This window comes from Phocoena phocoena, chromosome 10, assembly GCF_963924675.1.
Source record: "Phocoena phocoena chromosome 10, mPhoPho1.1, whole genome shotgun sequence".
NCBI lineage: Eukaryota > Metazoa > Chordata > Mammalia > Artiodactyla > Phocoenidae > Phocoena > Phocoena phocoena.
Genome location: NC_089228.1, coordinates 34,260,789 through 34,272,804, shown reverse-complemented (window position 1 = coordinate 34,272,804; position 12,016 = coordinate 34,260,789). Strand labels below are relative to the sequence as shown.

The 12,016-nt window shown below is 41.9% G+C and overlaps 1 protein-coding gene across 1 annotated transcript in view; it reads left to right on the top strand.

Moving 5' to 3' along the window:
* The window catches only part of CACNA2D3 (calcium voltage-gated channel auxiliary subunit alpha2delta 3), a 787,108-nt gene that overhangs the window by 493,966 nt on the left and 281,126 nt on the right, over nt 1-12,016 (top strand). The window contains exon 12 of the mRNA XM_065884772.1: nt 6,446-6,524. Coding sequence (XP_065740844.1) covers nt 6,446-6,524 — 79 coding nt within the window. The remainder of the gene's footprint in view (nt 1-6,445; nt 6,525-12,016) is intronic.

Below are 12,016 nucleotides of genomic sequence, written 5' to 3'. Positions count from 1 at the left end.
GGCCATAAAACTGGACTTCCATCCCTGGCCAGAAGATTACAAATGGCAATTTTTTCTGAATTAGGATATTTTCAGTACCACACGTGAGATATCAGGCACTGTGCTTGTGAGGAAGGAGATTATACAGACTCTTAGAGGATCCCCAAAATGACAGTCCATTTTTCATAATGGTCTATGATATTCATTTGTTGAAACTTTATTACTTTTGTAATTTAATTCAATTTATCCCATTTTATTGCTGCTCAGGACACTGTTACCGTATTTGCCTCTTTTGTCCTTCTGGATAAAGATGTTTCTTCTTTTATTATGAGCGTGATGGCTTCTAGATTAAAGCAGCCTGCTCAATAAAACTGTTTTCACTGGCATCCACCTTCTCTGAGCCCACCTCTACTCTTGCAGAATTTTCATGAAGACAAATATTGGCAGTGATTTATGAAGCATTTTTGTGGTTAATCAAGTTCCAGCTCTCATTTTCTGCTTAGAGATTAAAGATTTTATTCAGAAATGCTTCCCTGCATCGGAAATCATAGAAATGAGCAAATAACAATAGAAGTTGGTTAGGAATATTTTTTGTGAAGATACAGGTTAAGAACATAGTAACAATCGACTTTAAAACACAAAGACATCAGAAGACTTCTTTCTAAAGCTGAAGTTGTGTACCATTTTTGAGAAATCCTGGGTATATTTTAAGGAATAATTGAGTTGGACAGTGAGTCAAAAGGGACAAAAGTAGGTGAGAAGATGTGAAGGTGAGTCTACATGCTTGTTTGCATAGGCTGCTACTTAGCTGAATTGAAATATGGAACACATGGGTGTGGGCAACCATATGTAACTGGATGATTCTTTTAGCAAATTTTATTTATACTTATAATCCATAAATTGCATGTTTTTAAAGGTAGAGATACTGCATTTATAGTTAAATGTTATTTTAAAGTAAAAGATTGCCTTTGTTTTTAAAAACAAAAGTAAAGACTGTATATTTGGAGGCTCCTGAGTGCCCTGTCCCCAGCCCTTTCCTCTGTATTGGGACCCAATAGTGGGGCTATTGTAGTTTCAAGAAGCAATGCTTTGGGTGTGAACACCCAGCTCAGCAGCTACAGACATCTGGGTACAGATCTGCGCTTTCTTGGAGAAAGAAGAAAGAGCAGTTGGCTGATCCTGCTTGCCCAGTCTAGCTGGTGTCTGATATTCCTGCCTTGTTGGATTGACACAGGCTTCTTTAAAAATGTCCTCTTGATCCAGCTCCTCTGTTTCTTTTTTTAACCACCCAATGGATTTGTAAACTTCAAGTTTAGCCTCAATCCTTTGCAATCTATAGAATCACTTTATTGAAAATGGCTTCAAATATTTCTTAATTCCCAATGCCACTTCTTTTTGTTCAGGCCTTATCTTTTTGGTGATATGTTTTTAAAGTGTTGGACTCCAACCACCTGTTTCAGACCAACCATGGGTGCTTCTAAAAAATGTAGATCCCTGGGCCTACTTAATCTGAATCTCTGGAGGATGGGTGCTGGGGACTGGTTATTCCGATGCCCAGTGAAGTCTGAGACCTCTCACCCACCTGGCCAGAGCCACTGTCATCTCTCACCTGCAGTGTTTCAGTGGCCTCCTACTTAGTGTCTGTGCTTCTATTCCTATCTCCCTATGGCTGTGGTCCTCAAACTTGGATGCAAATTGGACTCTCCATGGGGAGAATAAAAATTGGGCCCTGCCCAAATCAGAGGTTCTGATTTGATTGTCTTGGTCGGGCCCCGGGCATTCAAAACTGTAAGAACATCACAGGAAAGCTGAATGGGCAGCCAGGATGAACACAACTCTCTAAGGCCTGTTCTCCACGCTGCAGACAGAATGATCCTTTCACAGGATTATGTGTCAATCCACATCAGGCTTCTACTCAGTTCCTCCTATGGCTTCTGTTCTTGCTACACAAAAAGCCCAGGCTGTAACAGAGGCTGCAAGGCCCACATGATTAGGCACCTGTTGTCTGTCCAGGTTCATCCTGTACAATCTCTCCTACCTGACTCCACATCATCCATACTGGTCTTGTCAATATCCCTTGAGTATCCCTATCTCAAGGCTTTGTACCTTCTGCTCCCTTCACCTGGAACATTCTTCCCCAGTAGCCATATGTCGTGCTCCCCAGCTCCACCCATGTTTTGTCCAGATCCTTGCTCAAGCAGCACCTTATTGGGGAGGCCTTCTCTTCCTCCCTTTCTAAAATAGCAGCCCCCATCAGTCTCCATTGCATAACCCTGCTTTATTTTCTTTGTAAGTTTTCAATTCAACAAATACATAATCATTTTATGAATCTGCCATTTATCATCAGTTTTACTCTCATGAAAACGTAGGCTCCCTGAGGACAGAGAGTTTGTTCTCTTTACCCATCATATTCCCAACACCAAGAATGGTCCCTGGCACATACTTGGTGCTCAGAAGTTACTTGTGACAGATGATGAATTCTACCCTTGGACTGTCTCAAAAGCATGGGCGTTGGTTATTTCTCCTTCAGCACTGAAGGGAGTTGTGAAGGCAGCAGCAGCCTGTTTCCTGGCTGTACAGTTGCCCCATTATAGTTCTGCTGGCAGCCACTCTCCTTCCCCTGTTTAATGGCTGTAGAAAGGGGAGAATTTGATTGATTATTTTTGCAAACTCAAACTACCCTATGTGCACTAAAGGTTGAGAGGAATAGTACTCCTCTAAGTTTCTGGAGGGAATTGTATCTAAATGAGTAAGAAGCATAATCTGTGTTTTGGAAAAACTGGAATGAGTTCTTTGTGTCATCTGGGAAGTTTTATACTAAGTTAAATTAAGTGACTTTGAACTTTGAAATGTCCACATCCTAACGTTTTATTAAGCTTAATTGGGTTTGTAGAATATTTAAAGGCCATCCAAACTCAAATGGGAGATCAAAATGAACTAATAGGTTGATGTAGACTTCCCCCTGCCTCCTGCCTTTGTGCTGCAGTAATGAAAGTGATGCATTCATACCTGTGGATGATGAGCACAAAAGCCTGGCTTTCTGGGGAGTTTTGGTGTGTCCTGATGACTGCCCTGGTCTGAACTGTGCCATGGCCCCTTCCCTGTCATCCCTGTCATCTGTGCTATGAACCTGGCTTTCAGAACCATCCCCATCTGTCTCTGCTATGGAGGCTTGCCATATAGTAAAATTAGTTGGGCTCTAGACAGACTTGTCAAAGTTTGTTTGATGGAGCTTCTTAGGGAAGAAATCTCCAATTATTGGACATAAAATCCAAAAGGTTACAGAATCTGTTAGAGATGGAAATGAGGAACAGTTTGACTCTATTACTCATAGAAGTTTTGCACTCATTTCATTGAGCAGTGGAGTAAGGCAGTCCACCCTACAAGATGCAAGGCCAGAACTTAATTTCCACAGGTCATCTCTTCTCCTATTTGATTTTCACTGATACATTTACTTTTCCTATGTCCGTGGAGAATGGTTCAGGAAGTAGCAGTGTCATTACTTTCTTTTCATTTAAAATGATCTTTAATTATTAAAGCAATATTTGTTCATTTGTAAAAACATTCAAAGGATATAGAAGTTTACAGAGTAAAAAGTGTAAGTCCCCTTTTAGAAAAAAATAGAATTCTATTTATAGAATACACAATATAGATACACAATATCCCACAACTTGCTTTCCCCCTTGCCAAGTTATAATGGATGTCTTTCTCATGAGTACATAGCTGCATGGTATTCCACTACATGAATGTCCCATGAGTTTTTTAGCCAATCAGCTATCAAGAGAAACTTGGAATTTAACAGGTTTTAACCATTACAAAGAATAAAGGTGAAGGTCCTTGTTTTTTACACATTTGTGTATTTGTGAAAATGTCTAAAACTGAATTATAGGGCTTTAAGAATATATGCGCTCAAAAAAAAAAAAAAAAGAATATATGCACTCTACAATTCTCCATACATCTGTGACTTCGTGTCATCTCTGTTAGACCTGCTTGGCCCCCATAGACATTTTATTTGTTATCCTGGCTATAGATAAATGCCTAGAGCTAGAATTACTGAGTCTGAAAAAATTACAGATATAAAATCCTGTTGTTAAATGGATCTCCAGAATATTTATTTTGGAGTAAAGTCCCTTCATTTTGTTGCCAGTTGAAAGGCATTATTGTGAGAAATCCAGGGCATGAACCCAGTATTGTTTGATTATGTTTATTTTATATGCAGAGAGGCAACGAGTCATTTCCACACCATTTCTACTCAAATAAGGGGGCCAATTCACTGGGAGCCAAGGGCTGCACATAAATGGAAATATTTAACATGATTCTGATTTTCTTTCATAAGCAATAAAATAAAATACAAACCAACAAAATGAGTATAATGCTATAAATGTCTTTGCACACACCTGACCCAGGGGATGGTGCTGACTGGAGAAGCCACAGTAGTGTTGGCAGTAGGGGCAGCGGTGCTGGTGGAGGGGGTCGTGGTGCTGGTTTTCATGATTGTGGTTATTGTTAGCACATTATTCCTGTGTAATCATGTCTAGTCTGAAGTTTGGTGCAATCCTACTGGTTTTCCAAATGGGTTGCCATCTTTTAAAATCAGAAACTGTGTTAAGTTTTCATGAATGGTTCACAGCACTGTTCTGGGGTTTTAACTATGCCTCCAAGAGAGAACTGTTTGTCCTCAGGTTCTTCACCTGGATGGCAGAGGAGGTTTAGCACCTGCAGGTATCTTTGCTCAGAACAGATAGGCTGCTTTGCGTCAGGTCTTTTCCTCTTTGCCTGCAAAGATAGACTCACAGCTTCTCTTCCTAAGAGCTATCTTTTATGCTTTCTGCTTCGTTAAGAACTTGCTTTGTGCAGGTTTTTATTAGTCAGACATTTTGAGCTAAAAGCTAACAGTGGCCAGGCAGGAAAAGTGAACAGGGGACAGCTCTGTGTAGGAAGGTCAGTGGTGACCACTTTGGGCCTATGAGGTTGCATCTTCTATTTTTTTTTTCCCCAAGAGAGTCAGAATCTCCCAATTTAAAAAAAAAAAAAAAAATCCCTCTTCCCAATGTGATTCCGGTGGGAATAGTGTGGAAAAGAGCTGGGGGAAAGAGAGAGGCAAAACAAAGGCCTCTGTGTCTGCTCATCTGCCCTGGAAGTCCCCTTGCAGGAGCTGTTGATGGATGAAATAACTGCCTTACTCAACACAAATGAGGACAGACTAAGGCTATACAATGATAATGTATATTTAAACATCTCTTTAAGTTGGAAATAAACCATCAACTAAGAACTAGTCTTCCAGTTATACGTCTCAGTTAAGAGGTTACTCATAACTAAAGCAAAATCTTAATTTTCAGTCAGCTATGTCATTTACATTTTTATCCATTCGTTTACTGAGTTGTAATATTCCAAGCCCTGTGCCCCATCAAAGCACAGCCATCCTTTCCCTTGTCAGGTGGATGGTCTAGTGGAGATCAACCTCACAGGTGTAACCACACAAGATACTAGTTAACAACAGTTGCAATAATGACTCTGAAGGAACCGTAGGGGTGCTTGACCCAGTCTGGCTGAGTGGAGGAGACATCAGCTGGAGAGACTTCGGGGCCACATGTTGAATGTAATTCATCTAATACCACGTCTGCATTTAACTCAGTCATAAATTGGTGGCTGAAGGACTGATTTCACCTGCCAGAAGAATTTTGTTTGGACTGTGTGGTATTGACCCACATGACATTTAAAATGTGAACCAAAGGATTTTAACCCTTTTAATTTCTTGTTTTTCTTCCATCTAACCCTCAAGTACAACTCTGGGAGGTGGGTTGTACTTTATTTCAAAGAATTCTGGCCTTATAATAGAGATTTGAGAAGGCAATAGAAAGTGAGAGATCCAAGGTTTTATATGTGTTCTCTGCTCTTTAGGAGCCAAAGTTTAGGAAGGCTAGAGAGGGTTCCCTTTGGTCTCCTGGCTATAGGCTGTGCCTCTCATCCCAATTAATTACCACCACAGACAGTAAGAGAGTGTCTGCAGCCTGTTCTTACCATTGGGTGGGTGGGGGGCATGCTGAAGTTCTTTCAGTGGTGTTTTGATTCCCAAGAAGAGCACACTCTGTACTTCTGTGCGGATGAGGAAAATGGTTGCCAATTTGGTCCAGACCTGGATGATCGTTGTCCATATATGTGTAGCAAACTGTAGCAAACCCAGGCCCACGATGCTGCCAGTCTCCCGTTTCAAGTTATTCTCCTCTGTCGCAAGTTACACACCGAAAAACAACCATCGCCAGTGCCATATGGGTTAAAAGATCAAAGGCCCCAGTTTTGAGTATATTTCTAGCTGACTTTACTTCAGATGTCTTAAATATGTTTCTGAAGATGGGAAGCATGGAGCATTAAGGAGGTAAATCACATGTGTGTGAGCCATGCTTGTGGTCAGGGCAGGAGGGTGAAAAGTGAAAACCACTGATCCGTGTGTTCCTCTTCCTCTCAGGTTCGCATCTTCACGTACCTCATTGGAAGAGAGGCTGCTTTTGCAGACAATCTCAAGTGGATGGCCTGTGCCAATAAAGGTAGGTCTCCCGATGGGTTCAGTTCTGAATAACTTCTCCGTGGATGTGTAGAAACAGAGACAGTCACGAGAAAGTGGAGTGTTCTATCAGAAGGCTATGAATTCTAAGATAAGGTCTGGATGTTTCTAAATGATTATGACTGACTTGTAACAACTTCTCCCAAAATGTGTTTATAAACTTTGAGGACGTAGTCAAGTGGAGTGGTTAAGCCTCTCCACTCTGTTGCTTAGTAACTGAGTGACCTTGGAAGAATTACTATGGCAGAGCCATTTACCATGCACCAAATATCCATGTGCTCACTCACCATTCCCAGCCCCCTTGCACTGGTTCTGGGAAACAGGCTTTAAGCAAAACCAACCTGGGTCATTTATGGGTTAAAGCATTTAAGAGCTGGTTTGGTGGTATCTATTCTTTTCTGCTCCTATGAACTCTGAAGCTACATGATGGAATAGATGAAATAGCCTGGGTTCCTGAGCGGCCGCATGGAGCAGATGCCTTTCCGCTCACCCTGTCTTCTGCCATCTGCCAGCCCATGATGGATATATAGTCTGTGTGATAAACCTTTGTGTTAAGCCAGTGAGATTTCCAGTTTGATATGTTCCCATAGCATAACTTAACCTACATAACTAATTAACTTAGTTAACTTTAACCTGCTTCAGTGTTCTAATCTTCAAAGTGGAGAGGGTGATAATAGCTTTTCTTTTTGATTTTTATTGAATATAGGGTTAAAAAATGAAATGGTACAGATTAGGTGCCTAGTTCAGTGCTGAGACCTAATAAGTGCTCAATAATTGTTGGCTTTTCTACTTTCACAGGTTAATTTTCTACATTCACAGGCCCTGATGTGTGTTGGAAACAATGCTTTAGGGAAGGCACAGGGAGGGAAGGAACAGGGCCTCCAGTCTTATGAAGGGCTTCTTTTCAGTCTACACACAACCAAGAAGGCAAAGCAAAGGAGGAAAATATGTGGTATATTCTAGATTCCTTGAGTCTTAACCCAAACTCCTTGAGTTCAAATCCAGCCTCTACCAAACACCAATCACAGTGGTGGATGTTACCATACCTACCTGGGTCTGAGTTATATCACCTACAGAACAGAGATAGTGATGATACCTGCCCCAGTCAGATGCTGTGAGCATGAATGAGGCTGTGCAGGTAAAGCTGGCAGCTCAGTGCCTGGCACAGAAATGGCCCATATGATTTCCTAGTGTTATATTGATCTGTGGTTATGTCTTATCTCTGCTCTGAGGCTATGCAGTCCCTGAGAGTAGCCTGTCACTCTGATTTCCTCTTGAGCACTCAGCCAAACCTCCTGCTCTGTGTAGAGTGGCTGCTTCTTTAAGGTTTGAAAAATGAGCAAATTGACTATAAATACTAATACATGAAGATATGTCCTGTTGCACAGTAAATTGGTATTGGTGGATGTAGGTGGTCTATTTCTACATTGCCTGTTATGCCGTCCTTTATAAAAGTTCCAATTATGTATGTTAGTGGAGGAAAGAGGACTCAGGGAAGGGTTGGCAGGTCTCAGCTTTAGTTTTGGTGACTTAAGACAAAGTTATTTTAGTTGCAAGCAACCAAAGTTGCTCCCTGAAATTAAAAAGAAGAGTGTTTTGGAGAGAGAGGAGAGTGAGTCAGAACCCAGAGTGGGAAGGGAAGCTTATGTCTCATGAGGGACCAGGGGCTGTGTTTTTGTTTTTCTTTTCCTTCTTGGTTTCTTTCTACATTCCGTGGCATTCTTCTTCTCTGTAGATAGACCTTCTCTGCTAGGGCATGTGCATGTCAAAAATGGCTACCTCACGCTGTGCATACCCATCTATCCACACAACACCTATTGTGGAGAAAGGAGAGTTTATATCTTATCCAGAAAATGATTCTGGCACCCAGCTTGGGACAGGTCTTCCCCTGCCGAATTGCATGTAGGCAGAGGTAGGGCCACAAAGAAAAATATATGTGCTCTGCAGGTGGATGGACACGGGAAGTTCTCAGGGAAAAGGTACCTAGCCAAGCAAGTAAACCTCTGCCTCACTTTCCCTATGCTTGGCATTGTGTTTTATTATCTGCTTCTACTTGGAGAAATCTTTGAAGCAAGTCTCAATTTCCTCATCTAAAAATGGAGAACTGCATGAAAGGTTTGAACATTTCCTTGAAGCTCTAAAATAACATGTTCTGCAATTATTTTAGTTTATTGGCTGGCTCACCTCACTCAAAGGTATCAGTAATTCTCATTGTCTCAGAGTAATGCATTTGGCTTCATTTGAAGAGGAAATATAGAAGGAAAGTAGGCATGAGGAGATGGAGGCTGAATGGATCCTAGGTTGCCTCTGAGAAAACAGACCATTGAGATAATTTTTGGAACTTCACTGACATTTGAGTGAGCTACACTTTCTCAATTTTTTCCTTGATTCTGTGGTCTTGAAAGAAAGAGTTCCTTTCCATTTTTAAAAGTTTTCATGTTACTCCTGCCACATCAGACTGCAATTCTTCCCATCAGCGAGTATGCATTTAGTCATGGGTTATTGTTTTTACCACTGTCTGTGTCCAGCTGATGAAAATTACTCAAATTGAAGTCTTGTCTTAATCAACTAATATTACACCATAATTTAGTTTTAGTCATTGTTTATAAGAATCTTTGAAGAATCCTTTTGAAGACAATTTAGTCAACTCAGAGTATTTTGGGGCCTGGCCATAGAATATAGCCCTTTAGATTTATAAGTTCTGAGTGCAGCAACTTGGAAAATCCAAGGAGGTAATAGTAGCTGCTTAGCTGGCCTGGCCGCTGGATTCCTCAGTGATTCTCCTTCTCTTCCTGTCCAGATCCAGTTGTTTCCTTCCCTGCTAGAGTCAGTCCCTCACAATAGTTTCACCTTCCTCCTCTGCTTCTCTTCTAAAGGGCCTTGGGAATAAAATGTCATTGTTTGCCACTCTTCAAAGTAGCAGTTGCCATCAAAATGTCAGGTTCCAGTCATCTGTGCCCATATAAACATCGGCTTCATGTTGCGTCAGTTATGGGGTTTAGACCAGCGTAACGTCGGTGAGCAAGTATTCTTCTATGGTCATTAATTAAATCATTGTTTATACTCTCAGATTGTTATAGTATGGAGGCAGCATAACATTTTTCATCTCAAGTGACATGAGGTCCAGGGAGGGCCCGCCCCCCTCCTTACATATTTTTGCCCTGACTCAGCCAAGTTCTTCAGTGAAATGAAGCATTAGCATTCGGGGACCAGAGCAGACCCAGGGAAGCCCAGGGAGAAGCCTGTTGGCTGACTGACCAGAGTGACCCTAGGGAGGAGCAGGAGTTGTCAGGACCAGCTCATTGTCCCGGGGTCAGTGGTCAAGGACCTGCTATCCGTGTGAAACTTCTTGTTTGGAAGTATGGTAGCCATGGAGACAGTTCTCAGTCAGTGGACCTCTGGCACTGCCTCCTGTAAATGGATGTCTGGGAATATTCATGCCCTCACAGGAGTTCTCTGCCTCCTCCAATCCACTAGCAAAATCCAGAGAGGCCTGGAGCTCATTGGTTTGTCTCATTTTATGCATAACTAGGTCCTATCTTGAGGCAACCAGCCCTAATGAGGCAAAGCAGCAAACCATTTTAGATACATTAAAACAATTATTGCCACTGTAGAATGGCTTATGGAACTTAAAATTCTGCGTTCACACTATTGGTTAAACAAGTGAACTGGGAAAACTGAAAAGAGGGGCCAACTAGCCCAGATACTCCATAAAGCCTTGATGACCTTCTGTAATGTTCAGTGTGCCAAGCTTTTAAATAAGCACTGCCTGATTCTCCTTCAAAAATCATGGTGAATGGAGTATTTTCCAGCTGTGCAAATGAAGAAGGGTCTCTGTGTTTGGTTCTCAACTTATCTGTCATCATTAGATCGAATGGAAACGCCACGTGAGTCTGTCTTGTTTATCTACTCAGCCTGTCCCTCGTTGATAGGCTAATGGTCATTCTCTCCTTGTTTGAAAGAGAACTGGCGGCCTGAGCCCTCCTTGGAAGTTCAGACCCATAGCCTTTTCCCACTAGAAATCTCTTAACCTCGCTCTACCTTTCCAAATGTCAAATTTATGAGGCCAGAATGGTTGTTTGGAGTAGGGAAAAACTGGCAATTAAATTTTTTTGCTGTTTCAGAAAAGGTGGAAGAAGGCAAAAATGACAGTTATTCAGATACCTTTGTATAATTCATTTTTTGTACTCTTCGACCAATAACTCTCCAATTCCCCAACCCCCAGCCCCTGGTAAGCCCCTTTAGACTCTGTTGCTATGATTTTCACTTTTCTAGATTCCACATACCAGTGATATCATACAGTATTTGTCTTTCTCTGTCTGGCTTATCTTATTTAGCAAGATGTACTCAAGGTCCATACATGTTTTTGCAAATGGCAGGATTTCCTTGTTTCTCATGCTGAATAATATTTCTTTGTGCGTGTGTGTGTATACACTGTAACTTTTTAATCCATTTATCCATTAATGGAGACTTAAGTTGTATACATTCTTTGTGTAGATTCCATAGAACTTGAGAATTTGAGTGGAAAGGGTAATAGTTGTGAAGATGAACATGGTGCTACTGTTGTTAATAGCAGCTAAGGATGACAAACTTCTTACTAAGTGCCAGGTAAAGTGCAAAGTACTTTTATGTGTTATCTCTTTTGACCCTCATTAAACTGTATGAAGTGCATGAGAAGGAAACTGAGACTCAAAGAGACTAGCAGCTCGCCCCAGGTTACCAACTAGCAGGTGGCAGAGCCAGGAATCAGGCCCAGTTGTTCCAAAGTCTGAGCCTAACTCTTCACCAGGATGTGAGGTTGCTTCTCTTTGGGGAGAAGAAAGTCATGGTTCATAGAGGACTATTTCCCATTATTTGAGAGAATCTAGGAAAAGGAATCTAGATGTTGAGAAAGGACTTTAATGGTCTATAGCTAATAAAGACTGGAGCTGGGATTTATAACCACCCTGTGTGTTCCAGAAATTGTCCTGCTTCAGCTTGTGTAGGCATGTGGTCCAGTTTCTGACATTTTACAAATGGAGATATTAAGGCTCTTGGAGGAGACGAGGCAGGGTGGAATGGGGCACAGCGATAGAGCTGCCGGCAAGCCAGCATTCCTAGCTCCACAGTGTGATCCTTTAAACTAGAGGTCCCCAGCCTTTTTGGCACCAGGGACCAGTTTCATGGAAGACAGTTTTTCCACGGACTGGGTGGGGGAGGATGGTTCCGGCGGTAACACGAGCAATGGGGGGATGGTTCAGGCGGTGAAGAGAGCAATGGGGAGCGATAAGGAGTGGCAGATGGAGCTTCACTAGCCTGCCCGCTGCTCACCTCCTGCTGTTTGGCCTGGTTCCTAAGAGGCCAAGGACCGGTAGCCGCGGTCCCCAGGGATTGGGGACACCCACTTTAAATTATTTTTTCTAGCATGAAATTTGAAATTAAAAATATTATAGACTTGAGGACACGGGGAGGGGGAAGGGTGGGCTGGGACAAAGT